The sequence below is a fragment of the Podarcis melisellensis genome, assembly GCF_964234715.1.
Source record: "Podarcis melisellensis genome assembly, chromosome: 5".
Taxonomy (NCBI): Eukaryota; Metazoa; Chordata; class Lepidosauria; order Squamata; family Lacertidae; genus Podarcis; species Podarcis melisellensis.
In genome coordinates, this window is record NC_138537.1 from 21,709,721 (window position 1) to 21,735,662 (window position 25,942).

Genomic DNA, 25,942 nt, shown 5'->3' on the forward strand with positions numbered 1-25,942 from the left:
CTAGACCAATGTCTTAACGATCACACCACACTGAATTCTCCAAGTATAATTGGCATCAAGTTTCTCCCCAACCCACCACCTCACACCTGTGACCCCCCCCCAAAAAAAACCATGCACACCTGTGCCCATCAAATGTGCTGCAAAATTGCTCGGGAGTTTTCTTGCACACACACTGCCTTGAGTCCTGAGTGTGAGCCAAGCTCAAGTGCTCCTAAAATGAGTAGCAGCAGTTTAGGTTTGAAAGTGAACAAGGCTAACATTTGAGTGTCAGAATGAAAACAATTAGCAATGCCACCCTCTCTGCCTGAGGTCGCCCTTAATCGTAGGCAGCCGGATGAGTGGCTATTTACAAGCCTGCATTCATTAAATACAGGTATGGAGATGAATATTCCCCAAAGGTTCCAGACATAGTCTGAAGAGATAGGGCAGCAAGCTGACCTACCTTACAGGGTCGTTGGGTGGATAAAAGGGTCATGATATAAGATCCTTCAAAGAAAGGTGGGGGCCAAAGATTAATAAATCCCCTAGTGACTTTGCAGAGGTACCTCCACATTACCAAGCCACCCAATTCACAAATGATTTAGTATTATTATTGAAAATCACCAGGAGGAGCCTATTCCACCAGGCCTCTCTTACAGTATTATATTTCTGATTTAATAAAATTATTCCTATGCTTGCTTCGATATGAAGCGCTCGCAACCTCAATAAAGCTGTTCGGAATATTAAAACAGAAAGCATACTGGGATGTTATTGTCTCATTTGTTGGCAGCCGGTTGAGATGGAGAAATAGCCGAAGTCTACATATTTTATAAGCCCACTGCATGTTCAACGGGATATTTGAGAATTTAATCTGACAAGTGCATTAGTGAGACTTGATAAATATTGATTTGCTTGCACATTCCAAGGGAACAACTGTGGTTTATATTGTACTCTTGCAATTTATGCTTCGGATCCCCAGGGGGTTTGAGTCCAGGTTTATCATCTCTTAATATTACAGCAAACGCAACAGCCTCTTTGGAAACTCACCTACAATTCCAACCTTTGGGAGCCGGGACTGTTGTTTTGTCTGTGTGCCCGTAGCAAAATTTATTAAGTACTTTCTAGATAGTCAAGGGATTTTAGAAGAGAGCAGAAACATGTAAGATTAAGACTCTCCATTTTTCTTTTGCCAGGAAGAACTTGTTTTAGACAGAGGAGGATGAACAAGGAAGCCTAACTGCACGAGAGTAGATGTCAGCTTTATTTAAAATTGTGCGCTCACCTTTCAGCACAATTGAGATCAGCTGGAGAATACTTGCCATGGGGTGGCCATTCTGCCCGGGAAGTTCCTTATGTGACTGCAAGGATCCCCACCCCCCATCCTCAGTGCACTGCGATGATGTGATGCCCTCTCAAAGAGGTGCATTGTGTGAATCCTGAGCAAGCTGACATTGGTTTGCCCAGGTTCCTGGTCATGGGAGTTCTAGTCATGTATATGTAGCATGGACAAGTTCGGCGTAAGGTGGAGAGGGAAGCATGTTGGGGGCATGGGCTGCATGAATACACCTCAAATGTCCTAACACAGGCACCCCTAAACTCAGCCCTCCAGCTGTTTTGGGACTACAACTCCCATCATCCCTAGCTAATAGGACCAGTGGGTCAGGGATGATGGGAAGTGTAGTCCCAAAACAACTAGAGGGCAGAGTTTGGGGATGCCTGTCCTAACAAAATGGAATTGTCAGTGGTGCTACATGGGACACACAAGCACTTTTGAAGGAAGGCTGTTTCCATACGCCTTTCTAAGTAGAAGAGATTAGCAGACAGGATGAACTTGACTAGTTGAGGATGAACTTTGCATTTCCTACTGCAGTTCTTAAGCATTTGCTTGCATAGCTTTAGTCAGAACTCTTGAACGCCACAAGTGCAAAGGTCTGCAGTGGGCCATGGGGCGGAAAAAGTTAAAATGCTGTGCCCTACTGAATATCGGGTCTGGAAAGAGTCACAAAGCCATGGGTTTGTCAGAGCAGCCACGGTAAGGAAATGACATCCAAGAAAATCTCACATTAGCTGTTGGCCTCTATGCAAAGGCAAAGAATTTTGCTTACTTGTATTTTGTACTGAAGTTCACCCACTCACTTAAAAAACCTCCACAAGAGGTTGCCACATGTTTTATGCTCATCTAATTTTAGGCACATGTAAGTAACTCTGGCACAGCACTAAGAAGACACTCCTCTTGGCCCCCATCCCATGACATATCTGTACCTGACTTGAACCAAAGGGGTACCAAGATTTGTGGTACAAATATTACCAGCATGTTTGCTATTTCAAAATAGCCGAAGCTGCACCAATGTTTTGGAATGAGCTTCCGCTGACAATATGGATGTTTGCTTGGATGGGGAAAGAGGGGGTGGGAGAAAGAAAATAGAAGCTGAGGAACAAGCGAAAAACGAAAAACACTAAGGTCAGGAAAAAGCGTTGTGTCGGTACATGTTAGTCAGCAGGCACACTAGGGCTCAGGAGAGCCTGTTTCTTCCCAATTGGAAATTAAAAGCAAAACAGGAGAGAAGAGGGGTTCAACCCACTTGGAAACGAGGTTGGCTGGGGAAGGAAATGTTCTCCCTGCCATAGTGTGTCGTAGCAGAAAATATTCAATACAGCTGCAAGTTCTGGGAAGCGAGAAACAACTCACCCGGGAGTAGCCACATTTGAAATAAGTGGCTTCGGCTTCTGAAGCCCTACCTAGCATACTTAAGGAAACGGTTTCCTTCCTCATGCCTCACTATGATCTCAAAGATCAACCAAGAACACCCACTTGGTTTCACCTGGGCTGTCAAATGAAGTTGGCAGGTGAGAGATGCCTTCACTGTGACTCCTCCAGCTGGTAGGGAATTCCCTTCTGCTAGCAAGTAGCCCAAACTCAAGGGGCCCCATCTGCATTATACATTCAAAGCACTGCGATACCACTTTGAACGGTCATGGCTTCTCCCCAAAGAATCCTGGGAGCTGGAGTTTGTTAATGGTGCTGGTAGTTGTTAGGGAGACCACCTCCTCGCCTCACAGAGCTACAATTCCTAGAGTGCCCTAACAACCAACCCCCTTTTCCCCAGGGAATTATGGCACGTAGAGTCTGCACTCATCGCCATTCATTATACAGTTTAAAATGAAAAATGCTCGCCAGCCAACATCAAAATTAATGGAGAAACAATCAGCAGCTTCTGAGAGGGAAGAATGATTTCAGAAAGGAGGGGGGAAAGGAATTTTTTTTTGGCAGCATTGTAAGAGCTCAATGCCATAGGAGTCATAAAAATATAAACCGATTTATGGAGGAGCATCTAAGTTCTTTAAGCCATGTATGTCTGCTTGCACCATTCATTTATTCAACCGCATTTTGTGACCTGGGCTCTGACCGCCACACACCGACTGCAACAAGACTGGATCTATCTGAGCTTCCATATACAGAACCTCCCATTAAGCAAGGTGCATTGAAGGACCATGTTCACGCCATACTTTTAAAGCACTATGGTTCCACTTTAAACAGCAATGGCTTCTCCCCAAAGGATTCTGGGAGCTGCAGCTTGCAATGGGTGCCCAGAGTTGTTCGGAGACTCCTATTCCGCTTAGCAGAGCTATCTTTCCCAGAGTTCCCTGGGAAAGAAGAACTGTATCACTGTGAAGTGAACAGGGAGCCCCTACAGCTCCCAGAATTCTTTGGGGGGGGGGGAGTCATGGCTGCTTGAAGTGGCATCACAGTGCTTAAAATACGTGGCATGAATGTGACCAAGATGACTCCTAATCTGCAAATTCTGGGCGGCGGCAGAGACAGACAAGGAGAAAACGTGTTTGAACTTTCATTAAAGTTTGAACTCATTAAAGGCCTTGCCAAGTCAGTGAAGTCAAAGTCAGGCCACCGTCACATGGATCTCTTGGGCGCACAGAATGTTTAGCTGCCGTCTCCCGGTCAGAATGCTCCTGACGTGGGACGAAAAGGGCATCATGTCTCATCAGCTACAGTCCAACAACTGTTCCCTTACTCTGGTGACTCTGCCTTGATTCATCAGCATTGGTCAAGCGGTGTGTGTGCCTGGAGTAAACAGACCGCAGTTCTGAGGGAAGGGAGGAAAAACACCCCATGCACAACACACAGTGTGAAGTTTTGCTTAATCACTCTTGGAAACTGGTTCACAAAGCCCTTTGTTCCCCTTTTCGCCTAGCAACAGTAACTATTTATATGCGGCAAAAATACAAGCCAAAGAAGTCCCCACCGCCAGTGCAACTCCTGGCTGTGAGCATCTCGCGCAACACAGGATCGGGAGAGGAGGAAGAACGGGCTAGAGTCAGTTTTAGCTTCCAGGGCACTGGCACCTCTCTGCGTGAAGTGACACGCATGCTTTGTTGCCAACGTTATCTGTCAAAATAATGCGCTAGCAAAGGAAATTTCTATAAGAGTTCCCGCTCCAGCAGGAGTGGGCCAGTGGAAAACTAGGTTTTGCAACCAGAGTGCACAAAACGGAGCTCCTTGCATAACAGCAAAGTCAAAACTCTTCTTTGCTATAATAGGTTGTTGTCGATATTCATCATTCCAAAAAGCAAGAGAGTTGGGCCTAACCGAAAGGACGTTGGTTTTTCATGGCCGTGCAGCGATTTTCAGAAAAGAACGCTTCATTGGGCAGAGTAGCATGTTTTCTGATAGTTTACACAAAGCCACAGAAAAACAGAATATGATACTGGGCACAGAGCTCTAAATTTATCTTTTTTTAATGCACATTTTTAGTCTTCGTGGTGTATACATTTGCATAGATGAACCTGAGAGACTGGTCAGTACCTGACAATGGCTTCATAGCCAGGGGAGAGCTCAGGAAGATTTCAAATGGCCAAGACCTTGTTTCTGCTCAAAGATCACAGAATTGCTTGCTGCCTTTGAAAAAGGAGAAGGCCTTCCATTTGTGGAAATGCACATTATTTATATAGGATGCAGAATCCATCTTTTCTTGGCATAAGATTTTATTTAAGCCACAGTGCACAGTCCTAATCACAGGGTACTGAAAAGGCAGTTTCCCAAAGTTTCTGGCTTCCCAAACCTAACTTGTGTTCTTCAAAATGAAAAGAGTGCCTAAAAAGTGAGTATCTTTTTTAAAAAAGAAATCAAGGATTCCCAAAATCAGAAACACAAAAGGAACAGGAAGATGTTAATACATTTCATTCGTTGAAATCCAAATCTGGCAAACACTGACAACTTTGGTCTTATAGCCTCTCTATAATATAAAGTCACTTTTCAAGTAGTCTCCAATCCAATAATAAAATGTTTTATTCTAATGATTATCCAACAGGCTGGTTAGTCAAGCTGAAAGAAATATACAAACTATTTATCTGCCCAAGGAATTCATAATGGCAGGAACACACTTGTATCAGAATAAAGATGGAGCTGGTTCCTCACATTACCAGCTCATGCCCAGATTTAGGCTGAGCTTCACAGACATCACCTTATCAGTAAGGATGCACTTTTTATGTGATGCAGGATCTGCTAGAGAACCTCATACAGAAGGCAAGAGAAGCCTTCCCTAGGCTCCCAACTCTCCCAGCTGACATGGATTTATCCTGCTTGGGGATCACATTGAAGGCATACAAATTACACAGCCTTTCCCCATTCCACAACCTCCCACTACTTTCGCACAAACTGTCCGAAGGCCTTTAAGATTATGTCTATTGCCAAAGCTGGGAAACTTCTGTGTTAATAAACATGCTGGCCGCTTATCTCTTAACTTCTCAAACCGTGTCTTAGTGTATCTTTCCCACATATGCACAGCCAAGCCCTTGAGCTGTGCCAGGCACCCAACCTGTCAGTCAAAGCCACCTGGCTGCAAACACCATCAATACAGAACAGTGATGCCTTTATTGCTGTGTCCCTTACCTTTGACCGTTGACAAATGCTAAGTGCTGAGTCTACAACCTGAGCAAGCTGATCCTACCTAGGCTGGGTGGGTAGTGAACTCTCACAATGATTCTTCCATAGGTTAGCTAGATCTTTCAACACTCACTCAGCTTCCTAAAACAGGGCTAGCCAGTAGGCTGCATTCCATACATGGTTGAACTGCAACCCCAACACTGGTTGGCACTTATGGGAGTTGTTGGTTGGACCCATAAAAACATCTGGAGGGCCACCCCTGTCTTTAAAGTACAGTTCCATCTTTCCCCTTTGGTTTCTTATTCTCAATAAAATCTTTCCTACACTCAGGTTTGAGGTTGGATTCTGCAACAGGGCTAAGGGACCGCATTTCTTCCATGCACTTAGGCCTTTCTGCTTTATGGTACAAGATGTGTGCCTACTAGGAAAGCATCCTGTCCTCACAAGGATGGAGAAGTGTTTGTGGATGCTCCCTCGCCCCATACAAAATAACTGGCTCATAGCCCTAGTTTTTCCCTCCCAGCCAGAGCCTAAGGGGAAAGAGGAGTGGTGACATACTCCTTGCACAGCCGGCCATTCTGGCAAAGGCAGAAGCACCATTCCTTTTCACCCATGGCCAGTGAAAACCTCTGGCTTGGCTCTTTGGGGGATCAAAAGGCTGCCCTCCTCTGCCTTACAGAGCACTCTTTCAGTGTCCTCCTCCTTGCCCGCTCTCCAGTCACCCCTCTTAACCTTCTCAAGTTCCAGAAACCTCAATGCAACTGGCACAGAATCTGTATATTCTTGGTCCACAGGTGTGCCACGCCTTTGAGCTTTCCACCCAAAGGCTACTGGAGCCAGGACAGAAGTAGCAGAGAGGCTGACGAGAACTCTTAGCACAAATACCTTTGCAAATACTTGCCTGATTTTTCTCACCCTTAATTAAAGTCCATCTGTACCGAGACCTGTGGGTATAGGGCGGTATACAAATTTAATAAACAACAACACTAGGAAACCATTTACCACAAGCACAGTGTCTTGCAATAATGGAAAGTATGGGGTTTTTTTAAGCATCTGAACATAACTACTGCCTGCTTCTGCACTGAACTCGCTGAATGAGTCTCTAAGAGGTGCTTTAAACAAACACAATGGAAACCACCCCGATTGCATAGAAAGGGAGCGGGCAGAAAGTCCCATTTTACCCCCAAAAGGTTGAGGAGCACAGAAACATTCCTCCCTACCTCTCGCTTATTTTCCAAGCACTTTTCTCCACAGCTAAGCTTCAACAACAGCAGCAGCAAGGAGACACCTGCCCTGGATGAGAAGCGCTTGTGGGAAGGGGCGATGATGGTTCTGCAGCAACCGGGGCTATGGGGGGAAAGCAATTATCATAAACTGCAGAGACTGCTTCGGAGGACTATTAATCAAGGGTTAATAAGCCTGATTGGCTGCTGCTATTAGGTTTACCTATGTGCAGTTTCCTTTCCTGTGAGAATGGCACGGAAGGAACAGGATGACCTAGACCTGGAGCCAGGTGACAGCTGCTTCCCCCCTCAATCTTATCTGCATAGTAACAGGAGTAAACAGGAGTCTGCTGACAATTCCCCTGAAACTCCTCTTCTACAGCTTCCCCAGATCCAAACAAGATAAAAAGCCAATAGACTTGCTTCATATGTAAATACAGGCTTTGAAAGGGGGGTGGGGAGGATACCAAGAATTCGATGGAACTCGGCACACCAGAAATCAGCAGTCATTTGCCTCTTTCTTGTTTAGATATTTTGCTTCCACCCCCCTCCATACACGCACCCAGCAAAAGTAAACAGCTGAGTGGATAGAGAAAACATCACAAAATTCATCTGTTCTTATTCAGAAGGGGTTGTTCTCCTTCATTTCGACAGCTGTGCAGATCACTCAGTTGTAACTTTCAAAAGCAAAGCCAAACTCCCATCTCCAGGAAGTGTGTTTGGAGCGGAAAAACATGCAGACTTAAAACAAGATGCTACAGATTTAAGAACCACTTTCTCCCACTTAGAATGTGAGCTGCATTGGAAAGGGAGTGGGGGGAGAGATTCATAGTGCATGAACTTGATAATATTGGGCAGTATTATTACCCACTTCTTTTCATGGAAGTTTTGAGGACACCTCAAACTCATCACCTGGACAGTAGTTCTATGTACCTTATGTTGCTAGAACAGCAATGAATGCAGCTTGGAAAAGCTGATTGGCAGAGTGGAATAAAACAAAACCTGTTTGAACTTCTTCCAATGCAGGAAAACGAAACCAATAAGTGTTTCACAGGGAAGTGGACCTACAGGTGAAAAAATCTTAAGGTTGTAGAAAATGGACTTTATCACTCCAAGTGCATTTTTAAAAAAATGTTCCTCTGTATAAGAATATGAGAAGTCCCGCTAAGCAGAGAATTAGTGCAGCAAGGACAGGGTGGTTCACTATGTGCTAGCTTTCTACCTGCAGGCGAGTGCTTTCTGTCCTACCAACTCAGGAAATCTCAATTCTGCTGCATGTTTGTTATCTGTCTTGAGATGAGCATGGGGACCAAACAGCACTACAGCCAAGTGCTGGCCCCCCAAAATTAACTCTGAATTTCTGAAAACTAAATTTATAAGAAAAGAAAGGAAGAAGAAATAGAACAATGGCACTCTGCATTTGAAGAACAGTATCTACCCTAGCTATTTTTCCTCAGGTCCTTCAATATGGCGGGTATTTTAGAACCACATTACAGTGCAAACTATAAGGGTTTTACACAAAAGCAAGCCGCACTTTGTTTGCAGGGTCTTACTTCCAGGTAAGTGGACTACAGCCCGAAGGATCTTTACCCGATCACAAGGTCAGCGGTTCGAATCCCGACGGCGGGGTGAGCTCCCGTTGCTCGGTCCCAGCTCCTGCCAACCTAGCAGTTCAAAAGCACCTCAAAAGTGCAAGTAGATAAATAGGTACCACTCCGGCGGGAAGGTAAATGGCATTTCCGTGCGCTGATCTGGTTCGCCAGAAGCGGCTTAGTATTGCTGGCCACATGACCCGGAAGCTGTACGCCGGCTCCCTCGGCCAATAAAGCGAGATGAGTGCCGCAACTCCAGAGTCAGCCACAACTGGACCTAATGGTCAGGGGTCCCCTTACCTATTTATCAAAACAGGAACTTCTTTTGTAAGGGCCCCATGGAAATGAATGAGGTGTTAAGCAACAATAGGGGCACACATGCCTGCATTCCATCACAGCGAGCTTATATGGCAGTATCCCATCTTTACTCCATGGTAGACAGAAAAAAAGGAAAAGGGTGGAATCCTGAAATTAAGGGGGAGAGGGAGCAGGTATCACACAATCTATCCTGAACTGTTTCTATGCCAGTTGGTCATTGTAAAAACTACTCTAAGAACTAGTACCTGGGTTTGCTTTCCCCCCTCTTCCCTCCCTGTCCCTTTTACCTTGTGTGTCGTGTTTTCCAGAGTGTAAACCTGCAGGCAGGGACTCTCCCGTTTTTTTAACTGACTGTACACAAGCCATTCAAGGGAGCCCTTTTTGGCTGAAGGGCAGGGCACAAACACTCTATAAGTAAATGCGCATTTTAGAACAAGCAGGGGGCAATACTTATTGAAAAAGAAGCCATTTGTGAGCCACAGAGAAGTACTTTAGTCCCCAGGGGAGCCAATGGCTTAGGACCTACGAACTTACTTGGGAGCGCAAAACAATGACAATATTATGGACACAGAGCATAATGATGGGTCGCTGTGCCATGTAAGCTGTATTCAAAACAAAGGAAGGGATAAAAAAAAGAACCCCCCTGCTGGTTACTATCCGAGACTGGCTACAGCTTGTCCTCTCCTGGAACTGCTGAAACAGACATTTCCTTGTTGCATGCAAGCTTTAGCGCTCAGCTTCTAAAGCTAGGCTGACCAAGAGAGATTAATAGCTTTAGCCCAACAGGGGTGGTAACCATGTGAACCAGGAGGCTCTGGCAAAACAAACTCAGGCACTCAAGGTGGCCAGGTGCAACAGGCCACTATCTGCACCCAGTTGCCAGGAGACACAACATCTGAGGAGGAGAGGGGAAAGCCAAGTTGCATTGACCACAGGGCAAAGACTTGCAGGGGTCTCTGAAAGTTACAAGATTCCTAAGTCATTTTAAGTCAGAAGTTGCCGGGCTGCCTGGATTGATCAAACATCCAGAGTTCACAAAGGATCTCAGAAGTAGCCCAGCCTAAGCCTCTGCTAATAAGGGCATTCTGAAACAACATCTGCAACAGGTGGCCCCCATCCAGGCTTTGCTTAAACAACCTCAAACCAAAGAAGTGTCTGCTCTACTGTTGCTCCTAATGTTTAGCCTACATCCTTTTTTCATTTGAACTGACTGGTTCACATCCTACTACCCTCTGGAGAAACAGAAAACCATTCTGATTCATCGCCCAGGGTGTGGTTTTTTATTACAGTATTTGGTTTTCCCCCCTAAGTGCCGATAGTTCTCTCCTTTCAGGTTTTGCTTTAATGACTAGTGAGCCATTGTGCGTAACGGGTCTCACTTGGGTCAGGCTTGCATTAGTTAGCATCCTTTTAAAGCAAAATCTTGCTGCCCATCCCTTCAATCATGCTCCTCACACATTACCTGTGTGACATCAGCTGTAGGATGGGTGACTGACTTGCTCCAAACAGGAAAGTCTGGTGGAGCCAAAGGCCAAAGGTTGTTTGTGTTGTAGTTTTATGTTGTGAACCGGCCTGGGATATGTGGGTATACAAGTTTAATATAAAAATAAACAAAAGTTCCCAACCCTTGATCTAGATACCGAAGCTGAAGTTCTCTTGCCTCACCTCAGGAAACCATACAACCCTGTAAAAGAGGTTAAAGGCCAGGCATAGGCAAACTTGGCCCTCCAGACATTTTGGGACTACAACTCCCACCATCCCTCGCTAACAGGACCAGTGATCAGGGATGATGGGAGTTGTAGTCCCAAAATGTCTGGAGGGCCAAGTTTGCCTATGCCTATTAAAGGCAGTCTTGAACACCAAGTCTGAATTATGTTTAAAAATTCCCTTACAACAACGAATACTACAAGCACAAGGAGTATGTGGGAAATGGGATTTTTCCTGAAAGAAAGCCTAGCAGCAGAAACTGAAGTCACTGAAGTCCTAGTGTAAGATGGCAGCTTTTCCATCTTACACATAGGAGATTGAGAAGAAAATTTGTTGATGCAATGCAATATTTATTGGTATGATGAAATCTTTTTAAAAGGGAACTTCTGTGACATTTTGTCTTCCCTGCAAATGATGATAAATGTTGGGCTAGAAAGAAACTAATTAGAACGTTGCCACAGTTAAGTGTAAAATCATGTGGGTGTTTCTACAGTACCTCACACATGGCCTTGATGCTGACTTGCAACTTGTGATTATAAAACATCACAGGCACAAGTTTTCTTTGGAGGCAGATTTCTGTGGGTGTCAATCAATGAATGGATGGGTGGGTGGGTGGGTGAGAAGCCGCAATCAATGAACTTCAGTCCACTGATTTCAGTGAGTCCATTCCTAACATGACTAATGTTGGGCACTGCCTGTAGCTTTCATGATGATCTTTACATGGAAGGTCTTTCCACACAGGGAAACTGCAACTGTTGAAGCAATGTCCTGGCTACAATTTAAGCAACAGCAAAAGTAATTGTCACGGCCACCCAGGTCTGGTCCCAGCTCACAAGAGACCTCACTCCGTTGCAGCTTATTTACAGGAAAAGTTTATTGAAGATTTCTGCTTCTCATACAGTTCAGCATTGTGGCCGTACGTCTGCCACGTTAGACCGCTGAAGTCCCCTCTGACTCCTCCCCTCTTCCGCACCAACTTAATAGCCTGGCTCTAGACCACCTCTTCCTCTCCTTTCTTTTCCGCAGGGTCTTCCTGCCCCCCTGGGTTCCCTCTCTCCGTGACTCGCCTGAGGCTGAATCCTCTGCCGCCTCTTCCCCCCTCTTTCTGGCTTTAGGGCCGGGCTCCTCCCCTGAGCTCTCTCCACTTCCGCGCGCCTCTACGTTTGAACTTGGCGCGCGTACGTTGCTGCTGACCTTTCTTTCGACCGCTACACCACCCCCTGCTCTGCTCTCCACCCTTTCCGGCTGAACACCCTGCTCCAACCCCCTCTCTCTGTTCTCTCCTAATCCTGCTCCCTCCGAGAGGCTGACGACTCCACCCCCTTTACTCCGTTCCGGCTGAGACGTCTCTTGCTTCCTCTGTCTTCCACTGGGCTCCTCTCCGCTTCTCCCTTCTCCTCCCCTTTGCTTGATTAAGGTAACCCCCTTTTGAGAATCCTCTGACTCGCTGCTCAGACTCGTGGATTCCCTCAGAATTCCGTCATCTTCTTCCTCATCCTTCTGCCCCTCCTCCCACTCGCTCTCCGTCTCCTCTGTCATCTCCTCCTCTCTCCCAGAAACCCTGACAGTAATAATTTACACAACTTGGAAAAGTAATAAATCCAAAGTGACTCCACTTTGCTGCAGAACGAGCCCTTGTGTTCAGATAAGGGACTAGGGAAGATTAGCACCAGGTGCTGACTTGCAAGAAAGAACAGCGTTTTATCTAGGTTGTGACAAAACAGAATGAAGGTTTTTTAGATCTACTCCTCCTGCTCCCAGATTTCAAAGCAAAAGTTCCAAACTCTGGATAACCACAGTGAAACACAAACAGCTCTGAAGCATTAAGAAGAATGCTTTTGGCACACAAACAAAAATGCTACTTGAACCACTTATTCAGGTTTAGTACTGCACAGTCTGAAGGGAGATGGAGAGATTATCAGGCTCATTATTTACAACATGTACATTATGGATTCCTCAGACCCAAGCCATCCCCAACAGAAGTTCATCCAGCTTCTCCTTGATGCCAGATTGAGAAATTCCACAACATCCTCAGGCAACTGTTCAACCACCCAGCTGTTCCTGCTATTAGACAGGCCTCCCCCCCACCTCTAAACTCTGCACTGCTTGCAACTTAAAACCCACTGCTGCCTCCCTCCCTTGTTAGCACAAGTCCTGTAGGAGTTCCCTTGCTGCCTCAGTTCAGCAGCACATGCCAGAGTCTGGAATTTGCAGGCAGCGCCTGAAGGACCAGCCTGACAGCACAAGCAACTCAGCCAGTTGCTTGGGGCAACAGTGGTTTCTTTACAGATGCCAATGAGGCAATCCCAGCAGGATGCCCCAGGAGGCCTTGTGATGTCACAAAGGATACCAGGGCGTCCACTCGAGTCACGGCAGTGGAGCTACTTTGAATGGCAAGGAGCCCAGGGCTAGGGCTGAATGCTTGTAGAACCTGCCTTACGCCTCCCAGCCCCCACCCGTTTGCTCTAGTTGCAACTACTTTGCGTGACAAGGGATTGGCTCATATTTCAAAAGTGCCAGAACACCCTAATTGGCACAGTTCCTTTGGAACGATGCAGGTACACAGACTGAATCCGGAACACTGTGTGTTCCTTCGCAAGAGCCCAGACATGTGCAGTAATCAAAGAGATGCAGCAATGCCACCTTGACAGGAAGGCAGCAGGGGAGGGAGGGAGGGAGAAAGAGAAGGCATAAAGTTTAGCTTCCAAGGGCTTCCACTGGCAGCCTTTGCAGGCTGGCTAAAAAGAGGACATTCCACAATTCTTTCAGCTGTGCAAGATAAAAGGAACAACTGCTCCGTTGACATTTTCTTCCATCCTGTGTGCAGCAGCAAGTGGCACAAAAAAGGGAAGAAATCCAAGCAATGTTTATTATTCTGTTTCCAAAACACAACCGTGCCAGCCAGACCCCAAATGGTGGAGTGAGTGCTCCTAAGGGTGGTGGTGTTTTCCAAACACACATCTTTTGGGTTGGTGGCTTGGCTGTGGATCGAGGTGGTTGAGCTCGCTTTACAGATGTTATGGGACCACCTTGAAAATATGGTGCGACCTCCTCCCGCTTGGCTCTTCTCAAGGATGTACTCCATTTACACGGAGCTGTACGTGTCAATCACCAACTCTGCTGGGTCTGAAAATAGCCATATATCCTTTGGAATCAAGGGAACAGATTCACTACGCCTTTAAAAACATGTACATGGGCCAGCTCTCTTTGATCAGCCTGGAAAACCCTTTGATCAGCCAGGAAAACCCAATGAAGCTGAATGCAGGAAGATGCACAGATGACAAATTACTTTCCCCCCCTTTTTATACGGCATATGAACTATGGAATTTGATTCCAACAAGAGCCACTGACTGTCTTAAAAGTGAATTTTGAATTCATGAGGAATAACAGTCTCAGTGGCTACTAATGATGGTGACTAGGTTCTATCTCCACCAAGCTTCCAGGTATCAAAGTCAGAGTGCTGTTGGGTTCAGCTTTCTGCTTTGGGGCTTCTCATAGACATCTGTTTGGCCATTGTGATACTGGGATTGGGATGGGCCACTGTACCGACCCAGCGGGCTCTCCTTTTCTTCATATAGGACAAGATTCACTCAAGAGTAATGTGTGGATTCTCCCCTTCCCCTGTAGACTACTCTTCCAGTGCGTTAAGTTTAGTCCACTTCTCTTGTGGCAAGTGTGGATACCAAGGGTGTGTAGTTCCTGATCTTGATACCCAAGATTAAAGTCCAAACGCCATGGCTGTTTACATGCATCAAAAGCACACTTCTACTGCCCCTAAGTTTTAGCAAGATCGTAACACAGAAAAAACACACCACTTACTTGTTCTTCTATTTCCTACTGTCTACTCAGCCTTCTTACAGTTCAAGCACATAGGCCAATAACCCTTCATCAGATGTGCATCCACATGTTTTGGTTTAGAAGCACCCTCTCAAATCTAGCTGGGCAGTTTCCACTGAGGTCCATGAATGCTGGGTGCTGGACACAATGAAAAAACCCCCCAACTATGCTGTTTGACCTACAACTCCAAGCATTCTTGAACTTTGGTCATGCTGGGTAGGGGCTGCTGAGAGTTGGAGTTCCCAAAACGTAGATGGCCACAAGGCCCCCCAGCCCTGTTTTAAATGAAAGCCTGTTTAAATTGGGCTGTTCAGTTATCAGCTCACCTGAGATTACATCGGTACTTTTGAAGAGATTATGGGCGTGCCACCTAAAAAGCTACTAATTAAAAGTCAGACAAAGGAATTTTAGTATGTCAATAATTCAAGGTAATAGAGGCTATATGTAAGAATGCACTTTCGAGAAAAGGGTTCCCCAGTCTTGGCTAAGATTCCTTTACATTTAACACAATGACAGTTAAGGCAAGAAGGGCATCTTATCACTCACCGGTATCTCATTTTGACTTTGTCGTTGTCCGGATTGCAGTAGAGCCTTTCCATTTGCTCCTGGGAGTCAGTGGTCACACTCTGCCACACTTGTGTGGCTGTCCTCCTGACCTGCCAGTGGTAGGGCAAGACCGTGTGGTGCCTGGGGCAATCGCTGCCGAGGAGGCAGACCCCCTGCAGAAAATCCACGCAGATGTCCACCCCGTCCTTCTGGTGGGTGTGATATTGCAGCTGGTTCAAGAGTTCAAACACAAGGTCGAGGGACGCCTCCTCACTTTTGTCCTGGAAAAGCCCATCTCCAAACTTGTCCACCGGATTCAAGTGGCATTGACCCAAGAAGCTGCTGTTGTTGTCCTGGAGCACCACAGGATAACCTTCAAGTATCTTCTCAGGGCAGGAAAGAAAGGCAGCAGCATCGCTGGAGGCAGCATGCAAGGAGTGGTCCTGGAATGGCTCGCTTGCAGAAGAGGTAATGGAGGTGAAACTCTGCTCCTGACTCTGGTCAGGAGACCCGTCTGATATTTGTCCTTGAACGTCCGAAGTCCCTGCCACCAGAACCGCCATGCTGCTGTCTGGCTGAGCGCAGGGAGCCGCGATCACCGAGACCTTCTTCGCAACAGGTTCATGCAAGTTGCTACGGCTGCTCTTCTGTCCTCTGCGCCGGAGGAATGCATCCAGGGCGCCAGACCCCAGCAAGGTGGTGATGATGGGCCGCAGAGCCCTCAGTGCCCCTGTGTCCAGCAGCTTCTGCACGTCCTTCTTTTTGAAGCAAGGCCTGACCGGCGGGATCTTTCCGGAGATCCTTGCCGGCATAGCAAAGGCCTCTGAAGGAGCGGAGCCCGGCACCTCCTGGCAGCAGGCCGGCTGAACTGCGCAGGGAGGTCCCAGTTCGGCTTCCATCGTTTTGAGGGTCTCCTTCTGAGTCACACAGGCGCCTAGGGCAGAAGAAGGATGGGAAAGAAAGAAAGAAAGAAAGAAAGAAAGAAAGAAAGAAAGAAAGAAAGAAAGAAAGAAAGAAGAAAGAAAGAGGTTAACCTCTCCCTTCTAGCGGGGATCAGGATTGACACAAAAATCACACCCCCCCCCCCAAAAAAAACACAACACACCCATTTACAGCATGTGAGCAGTCCTTAGCAAATACATTATCTAAAAACACCAACATTTGTTTCGTCCTACCTCACTTACATCCTTGGAACAGAGTGGGATCTACCTTTTCTTGTTTACTGCCAAAAGACTGTGGCTCCTTCCTATTCACACAGATGGAAGTCTTGCTGCTCCTTTTCGTCTCCCAAAGACCCATGCAAACAGACCTTCTCTCTCTCTCTCTCTCTCTCTCTCTCTCTCTCTCTCTCTCTCTCTCTCTCTCACACACACACACACACACACACACACACCTGGAGTGCCAACTTGGAATAAAATATTGGGGGGGATGTCCCCAGGTAAGCTCTGCCCCGCATAATTAATCAGAAGACACAACACATGAACACCATTTGATTGGCAATGCCCATCAACTTTGGCGGGGGGGGGGGGAGAGAGCTGGCCGCCTCAAATATTTTATTGGGGCAGGGGCAAAGGGACCTCTGCCCCTAGGAGTTGGTTCCCATGACACACACACACACCCCACACCTATGCCAACTGACTTCCCAAACCCCATGCCCACAGATACATACACAGACTCTCCCTCAGGGAAACGCAGGGAGATCTCTCCCCCTCCCGGCACCCAAGTCACTGGAAGTTGACCAGATTCCGTGTGCAGCTCGGAACCGAATGAGTAAGAAGAGCATGTGAGAATGCGAAACTGTCCTTGCAGCGGCTCCTCCCCAGAAGGGCGGGTTCCTCAAGAGACCTTAGAAGAAACGCACATCCCTCGGGTCGCCCTGCGCGCCGCCGCCGCCCCACTTGCGGGTTCCCTCTCCCGAGCCTCTGAGGTAGTTTCGCATTCCCACAAACAGCTAGTCATCCCGCCTGAATCACACGCACCAGCCGCTTCTGACTAAGCAGCGAAGGAGCCGACAAGCTGCCCTGCCACCTGCAGGACTTTCTCCGGCACTGCAGCTTCCAAAAGGGGGAAAAAAAGTTGTTTTGTAGGGGTTGAGCACACATACACAGAAGCCACGATGCTCCAGCGCCTGGGAATATTTTAATTGGAAGATCATGAGCCGCATTTCCAGGTGGTTAAGACAACTCTCGGTTTGGGGTATCTACATTGCTAGAAAAGACCCTTACAAGTTATATAGTGTGTGCACAGAGGGTTGGGGATACAGAAAGTATGAATATATATTTGAAAGAGATTTAGACTGGCTTCTACAAAGGAACATCTATTAAACTGGTGCAATATTCAGAATCGGGACTTCTTACTGCTCGTGAAGCCAAGGTTTGCTTTATACACATCTAATAAAACTAATAATGATTTTATTAGGCATATGCCGCCCTTCTATCTGACTGGGTTTCCCCAGCCACTCTGAGCAGCCCCCAACAAAATATTAAAAGCACAACAATATATATATATATCAAACATTCAAAACTTCCCTAAGCATCTGGGTGAAGGTCTACCTATTCTTCCGTTTTCATCGTGGAACAAGCCAGCCTTTATTTTCTTGAAATTCTGCCCAGATGAACAGCATTTTTTTTTCACGAGAAGCTTACTCTGCCCTAGGTAAATGTGTCCTGACATACAAGAATGTTCTCAAGCCAGTTACGGCCAAGTCAAATCTTTCTCCATTTGTCTACTCAGAAGTAGGTCCTATTGAATTCAGATTAGGACTGCAGTTTAGCCTGCCTCCCCAACCCCCTTCCGTGCAAATCCCACAGCCTGGCAGTCCGTGTGGCGCTTAAAGCCAAGGATGACTCCAGCAAAAAAGGAAGTGCAGAAAAGGCACTGTCTCCAGTTCCTTGAGCTCAACGGTCACTCACTTCCCTTCCCTTCCCTGCTTTGCAACACCAGGATCGAGGAAGGTCATCGAGAGGTTTTTGCCCAAGCGATAGGAGGGGCACCACCTTCCGAGAAGCTATTGTTTGCAGAGGACAGAAACTCAACGCGGATTAGTCACCCCCGCACACAATTGCCCCGCATGGTGCAACAGGGGCGATCTGGATACTGCGATGTGGCAGTGGTAGAGGGCCTAATCCTGGCAGCAGCGCAGTGCGCGACCCTTCCAGATTAATGAATGCACAATACTGAAAGCGTGGAAAAAACTCTTGGCAAGCCTGCAATGAGCCGAAGGCTCCGCTCCAATTCCTGCGCAAGGCGCTTTGGTTTCATTCACTGGCCGGGAAGCCCGGAGGGGGAGTCGACAGCTCTTCCGTTTTTTGAAGAGTTGACTCTACGGCTGGGATCGACCCCCCTCCCCCTCAGTCTGCTTCGGCCAGGCCCTTTAAGTCCTCCCCTCCCCCAGCCCCGATGTACTCACCCCACCTCCCCGGACAGAGAAGCCCCTGGGGGACTGCAATGCACATCAACTCCGAAGCACGTCCCGTGGAAGTCCGCGGGACTCCCACTTCGGGGGGGAAAAACACGTCTAGGGTCGCCCTTCAAGGCTGCAATCCACTCTTTCCTTGGAAGTAGGATCCGCAGCATCCGATTTTTATTTTTTAAGGGGCGGGTGCGTGGGGCGAGCAATCGCAACCCAGTCCTTAATTTTGGAATTTGCGAGGTTCTTTTTGAAGGGGAGGGAGCACTTTTCACCTTGCTCGCCCGTTTGCCCTGCAACCCGGTCCTTGTTCAGAAGCCCAGCCGCACTTGCATACAAGAGCGCTCGCTTCCAAGTTAAATGCGCATAAAGAAAAAATCATCATCTCAGCAAGAAAGGACTTTCCCCCTTTAAAAAAAAAAATTAACACTCGAAGGAGCACCAAATCCTCTTTAATTCAGCGCCCCTCGACAAGTAGCTTCTTCATTTCATTTTTTAAGCAAGGAAGCAAAAGCCTCGAAGGAAGTTACCGGAGTCTGTTCTTCGCTTCGCCTCTCCGCTGGCCGACTGCAGCAAAGGCGACCGACCCCAAGGCGAAGCAGCCCAGCCCGAGCCAAAGGGCAGCTGCTGGTCCGGCGTCGACGGAGCAAGGGAAAGCCGGCAGAAGAGGAGACGGAGACGGAGGCAGGAGCCCCGGCGTCTCTCCTTCCCCGCGTTCAGCCCGCTCTGCCCCCGACGGCGGCGCACCTCAGGCTCGGGCAGCGGCGCTCGCTCGGCCCCTTCCCGCATGTGACCCAGCGGCGCCCATTCCCCTTGCAGCTCCTCTCCTCCTCCTCCTCGCCCTTCGGATTCCAGCGGCGACTGCTTCTCACATGTTCCTCTGGAGCCGTTTTAAGTACCGCTTCCTGAAAAGCCCTCAGCCCGGCCGGGGGGTGCACCGTCGGGGGGTGGAGCTTTGCATGCGAAGCGAAGCCTCGCCTGCCTCCCTTCCCTTTCCCCTCCCCCCTGCTTTTATTTGCAAAGCTCTCCCTGACTCGCCCAGCCGCGCCGTCAGTCCGGGCTCGCATTCCAAGCCCGGCTCCGCCTCCTCCTCTTTCCCTTCGCTTTGCTGCCTCGCCTTAAGCCAAGCCCACCCAATCAAGGGCGGGCGCGGGGGAGGGACTGGCTGCTTCGCTTATTTGCATAGCTGGGATTCTAAACTCTGTGGGTGGGGAGGGGGGGAAGGAAGCGAGCGAGGCGCGTGCACTTGTGCGCGTTCTCACGCACACCCGGAGCGCCCTGGAGAACCGGGACCGCTTGCATTGCAAGAAAAAAAGGGGCACTTTGTTCCGGGCAGGGCGAAGTTGTTGCACGGCAAGAGGCGCTGCAGACACGTGCAAACACACTCACACACACACCCTCGTCGCCCCCCACGCACCCGCCCCTCTTCTTCTTAACGCCCCCGCGCGCACACCCCCACCCTGCGGTAACCCGAGAGGCGCCTTTGAACCGAGCACAGCGAGGAAACTGGGCGTGGGAACGGGAGGCCGCGTCGTCCTGCGCCGCGATTGGGCAATCTGAACTTGCCGAGCAACAGCCCCGAGTCGGATTTCGGGGGAAACGAGAGTGAAGCATGTTAGTTTCTGTCTTCGAGCTGGCGAGGGGGAAATGGGAAACAGAGAATTGGAGCGAGCTGGCTGTTGCTGTCACCTTGACATATTGAGGAGCTGGCTTAGCAGAAAGCTGTCACCCCACCTAAACCTCCCCCCCCCAGTTAAATCTTCTTTTTATTGCCATCGCAAGGAGCCGGGCCAAAGAGGGTGGGGACGAAAGTCGAAGCTGAGAAACGGCTTCGAGAAGAGCGATTCCGTGCAAGGAAGTTGTTCGTGAGAAATGAATGAGCAGATTTCATATTCGCTTTTGGCACACAAAGAACCCCCCGAGCACTGATGACTAGTTGCCTTGTCCTGTTGGGAAGTATCGAGGTGCAAATACGAAAGGGGTAATTTAATCGTTATTTACTCAACGCACCTTCCCGTCTCATTCATCTCCTACTATTTGCATAGAGAAAGCTGCGGGGTTGCTATTGCTTTAATCGGCAAAGTATCTCTGGGATTGCCATTGAATTTCCCTCGCAGCAAAATCCCTGTGCTGGAGGCCTACAGAACCCCCATTTTACAGAGAGGGAAACTAGAGGATTGCAGGTGTATTTCCCTGTAAATTCCATTGGACCCGGTGGGGTTTACTTCCAAGTAAATATGTATAGGTTTGCACTGTAAGGGAGTACTTGGAAGTAAGACCCAACATTCGAGGATAGCCTTCAGCATGAGTTACAGTAGAAATTAGATTACTGTTAATTATTAAATAAATAAATAAATTTGTACGAATTAAATTCATCCATAGATCTCAAGGTGGTTCAAAATACCTCATAAAAATGAGAACAACTCCCACAAGCCAATAACACACACACACACACACACACACACCAAATTATATCAAATGCTATATTTTCCAAATTATTTTTATTGATTTTCCAAATTATTACAAATCAAACCGAATTACTTTAATACAGTTTCTTAAAATTAGGTTTTCTGCTCTTGTAGCAAACATATGCAGAGTGGGGGTATCAGGTGGGCTGTTGCCCTGGGCGCACTTGGAGGGGGGGGGCTAAAACAGGTGCCCTCCCAGCAGAGATCTGGCACGCAAGGGCCTGCTCCTCCAGGGCGAGGGACAGGCTTGTGGAGGGTGAAGCTCATGCCCCATCTGGCGATGAGGCCCTGGCAATCATGAGCGCACACTCACCTTGGGCGCTGGTGGAGGTGCCCAGCTACTCCTAACGCAGCTTTTAAAGGCAAAGGCTCCCTAGCCAAACGGAAAATGGCAACCCTATAACTGAATAGGTTGCATACTTCTGCCGCCCCCTTTACAATTCCTTACAGGCTTTGCTCTACAGTGGTACCTCGGGTTACATACGCTTCAGGTTACAGACTCCGCTAACCCAGAAATAGTGCTTCAGGTTAAGAACTTTGCTTCAGGATAAGAACAGAAATCGTGCTCCGGCGGCGCGGCAGCAGCAGGAGGCCCCATTAGCTAAAGTGGTGCTTCAGGTTAAGAACTGTTTCAGGTTAAGAACGGGTCTCCGGAAAGAATTAAGTTCTTAGCCCGAGGTACCACTGTACTGTATATTTAATTTGTGCATTAAACTTTTACCTGCAAACAATGTCTGTTGATTCTGGGTGGTAAAAAAGAAAAGAAAAGAAAGGCCACATTTTGAAGTCAACATTTTGATTGCATTTATTAAGAAGAATGAAGTTAGCATTTTTACCATGCCAGTCCATGCAACACTTGTGTTTGCTCGCTTTCGCCACCACGAGGCCCTTCCTCGTTGTTGTTTTTAAATACATGGTGTACATATTTCCTCTGCTTTTATGACTGAGGAAGGCAAATAGTGTGTTCTCTTTCCCCTTTAACTGCCACCTTTCCATCATGCTCCTTTTGCGTGCTGTGACCAGCTTGTTGTCCCTCCCTCCTGCATGCTTCTAGCATCCTCTGTTCTGAACATTATGCTCAGCAGTGACATTTGAACAAATATGTCAGGTCTACCTGGCATTTTACCCTTATGAACTGTCAGGCTGTATGGAGAGGCAAGCAAGGAGATCTGACACATTTGTTCACATGGCCCTGTCAAGAACACTGCTGAGGACTTGGCAGAAAGGTAACTGTCAGGAGGCTTTGAAAAAAAGGCAATTCACCTGTAAGCTTCTGGGGAAAGGCAGCTATTCAGCTACAAGCTGGGCGGGAGAGAGGTGGAAAACTATTTCTGCTGCTGTCTGTCAAGGGGGCTGTTAAGAATCCGTGGCCTTATCATTATCCATTCTCTGCCTCTCTCTCAAGATGACTTACAGGCAGAATACTTAACCAAGCCTTCTGGAAAGGATATTGTAGAGCTGGGAAAAGGTTCGGGAAACTATACAGGGGATGGAGCAACAACTTCCCTTGGAGGAAAGGTTGTGGCATTTTGGACTTTTCTGTTTAAAGCAGCAAAAGCAGCGGCACAAAAGAAGTGTTGACAATTATGCGTGAAGAAAGCAGATAGGGGAATGTTTTTTCTCTCTTGTAACGCCAGAACTTGTGGACATCCAGCGAAGCTGAGCATTGGAAAACTTGGGACAGATAACAGAAAGTACTTATTCACAGTCTGTGGAACTCTCTCCCACAAGAGGCAGCGGGGGCCACCAACCTGGACAAGGCTAGACAAATTCATGGAGGATAACATCTACTGGCTTGATGGCTGTGCTTCACCACCAGAGCCCACCTGCTTCTGAATTCTAGTTGCTGGAAACCACAGGAGAGTTCTGCTGTGTTCCTGCTTGCAGGTTTTCCACAAGCATTTGGTTAGCCTCTGTGAGAACATGATGCCTGGCCAAATGGGCCATTGGCTTGATCCAGCAGTTCTTAAACGTAGGTTCTTAAACTGTCTTTTGGCATAGCTCTGCTTCTCCTTTACACCTGCGGGTGTGGCAGTAGATGTTCTGGACTGTTGCCTTGCCTCGGTAAAGGACTGGATGAGAGCCAACAACCTGAAACTCGATGGATACAGCATTTGTATAGTCAATCCTGACCACATCTAAAAGGAGACCATGAGAAACTTCCTACGTATCGTCTGAGGAATACCTGCATGGGAAGGAAAACCATGCACTGCGGATTAAAAACCCATCATCTGAGAGATTGGTGGCAGTTGGCTAACATATCAGAATTGCAAAAGGTACAGTCATACCTCATGTTACGTATGCTTCAGGTTGCGTGTTTTCTGGTTGCGTCCCATGTTGACGATACGGGTTGCTTCCGGGTTTCACCGCTCGCGCATGCGCATAACGTCACACGCATGCGCAGAAGTGGCGAATCGCGACCCGCACACGCGCAGCCGTGGGTTGCATTCTTTTCAGGTTGCGAACGGGCCTCCTGAATGGATCCCGTTTGCAACCAGAGGTACCACTGCATTTTAGAAGTGCCTCTCATTTGGGATGGAAATCACCTGTGTAATTTATTTCTGGAGGGTGGAGGGTGAAAGCTTCTGTGTTTATGTCCTGTGAACCACTAAGAGGAAGAAGCATGTTTCAAAACTTCCTGCACCATCGGTCTCACCATTTAAAAACACAGATGCTTTTGTCCTGACTGGAAACAGCGAGGCATCTCAGGGGAGTTCGATGTTATGTTTTGCAGGCTTATTCATCATCTTGACCTAATCAGTTGGAAGACTTGGTGGCAGAGCAAGCCTCTGGAAATGGAACCAGAGAGATAAGACCCACATGCGTTCCTGCATTGCAGTAGAGGCCTCATATTGCAGCCCTCAAGATCCGTCTGTCTCACCCACCATGCAAGGCTGTGTGTATGGGCAGACGTGCACTTGGAGACGACCTTCAGCTAGGGAATGACTTCAGGAGGAAAACAATACACCGGCCATGATTCACAAGAGACAGTCATCCGAACTGCATATCAGAAAACAAGCTTCCTCCTCCCCCGCAAAACATTAGCATCCACTCCTGTCTGCCTGTGAACATGCAAGTGCCGTGCACTGATGTGGTTTTCTACCACCAAAGCACAGAAACAAAATTAGCAAGAGGAATGAAACAGATAGAGGCTTCCAAGATCCTTGCAGTCTGGTGTTTTCGCAAGGGTGGAACGTGGGGCTGAGCTAACACATTCGCTGAAATGTCCGTATCTAAATACAGTTTACATGCTGGGTAACATCTATATAGTGCTTCCATACCTTTCAGCCTTCTGATCTGAGCACTCTCCTGTACTCTCCTATGAATGGAATAAAGGAAAAGATACTGAATCGGACCACTGGTTCATACAGTTCAGCATTATCTGCACTGACTGGTCTTAGGTCTCCACAGTTTTGGAATGGGGTCTTTCTCAGTCCTATTTGGATATGCTGGAGATCAAACCTTGGATATTCCCCATATACAGCCTGTGGGAATGTTGACAATAGTAGGAGAGGATATATTGATTAAATATTATCCTTCCTCACTCACGCTAGTGAGCTAGTAGCAGAGCACATTCCCTTGTACACTGCAGGAAGCTAGCTGATGGATTAGTGAGAATCATTTGATTTAAGCAATCCAGTCTGGTTTGTCCAGATTGGATTGTTCTTGGTATATCTCCTTTAGTTCCCTCTTAAAAACAATCATGACACAACAGTCTTCTTTTAAAAGTAATGATAAGGTTTACTTACATTCAGTTCACAGTATGGTACCGAAGGCAGACTTTATATTGTAGTTACAGTTACAGAGAAAAGTGTGGGTTCATCCTTTGCGAGGGATGAGCCCATGTGCTGCTGGCCGAGAGCCAGCAGACAGCAAAAGGCAAAATGGAGAGAAGGGATCAAGGGAGCCAAGAGGAAGATGGCTACGTGACTAGCCCCTTTATAGGGTCTGCCAGGGTCACTCCCATCTACCTGGTCACACCCAGGGGGAGGATGCTCCAGACCAGGTGTGACAGGATGTCCTCCTGGCTGGAACAACATTCCCCTGTGTGTCCACTCTGGGCAAACAGGAAATGTTGTATTTGAGTGCATCAGTGATGTTACATCCCACACAGCCTGTGCTCTGCCAATGAGCTACAGGAGGCACATCCCAAGATGGCAATCTATTGCATCCAGTAGTTATAACCCCATGGTAGCAATTCATTGTTCATTTAATAAATGTTCTTGTGTCTGTAATGGAAACTGTAAACTGTAATGGAAAAGTCATGTTACTGGCCAGCATGAGACCTCCTAAATTTTCACAACAAAATATTCCTTAACCCACCTTCCTTTAAGGCAGGGGTCAGCAAACTTTTTCAGCAGGGGGCCTGTCCACTGTCCCTTAGAACTTGTGGGGGGGGCGGACTATATTCTGGGGGAAAAAAGAAGAGGAACGAATTCCTATGCTCCACAAATAACCCAGAGATGCATTTTAAATAAAAGGACACATTCTACTCATGTAAAAACACGCTGATTCCCGGACTGTCCGCGGGTTGGATTGAGAAGGCGATTGGGCCAGATCTGGCCCCTGGGCCTTAGTTTGCCTACCCATGCTTTAAGGTGTTTCTCCTGATACATTTCAGTGGATATGCGCAGGAGTCGCTTCAGAAGCATAGCAATGATGCGTCAATGGCAAATTTGCTAACAACATGCTCCTCACTACTTGAACTGTGCCGAAGGCATCTCCTGCTCTTTCCTTACAGGCTGCAGGAAAACAAACTGGAGCGGGAAGCATGGTTTTGTAGCAAAACAGGTAGGGTTGCCACCTGGCCTATCCTTGTGCTTTTAACAGCAGCCGGAACCGCAGAAATAAGCAGGGGATGCTTTTCATAGCACGGAAATCAACATTCTTCCCTGCTAATGCCTGCACATCAAGCTGTTATTAAAGGCACGGCATGGAACATTGTGTCTGTGGATAAGAAC

General features: G+C 47.6%; 1 protein-coding gene across 1 annotated transcript in view; it reads right to left on the minus strand.

Moving 5' to 3' along the window:
• TIPARP (TCDD inducible poly(ADP-ribose) polymerase) overlaps nt 1-19,495 on the minus strand; it is a 30,766-nt gene extending 11,271 nt beyond the window's left edge. The window contains exons 1-2 of the mRNA XM_081910961.1: nt 19,044-19,495; nt 15,105-16,038 (exon numbers count right to left, since the gene is read on the minus strand). Of these exons, the coding sequence (XP_081767087.1) occupies nt 15,105-16,038; nt 19,044-19,302 (1,193 nt within the window). The 5' untranslated portion in view covers nt 19,303-19,495. The remainder of the gene's footprint in view (nt 1-15,104; nt 16,039-19,043) is intronic.
• Between the last annotated feature and the right edge of the window lie 6,447 nt (nt 19,496-25,942).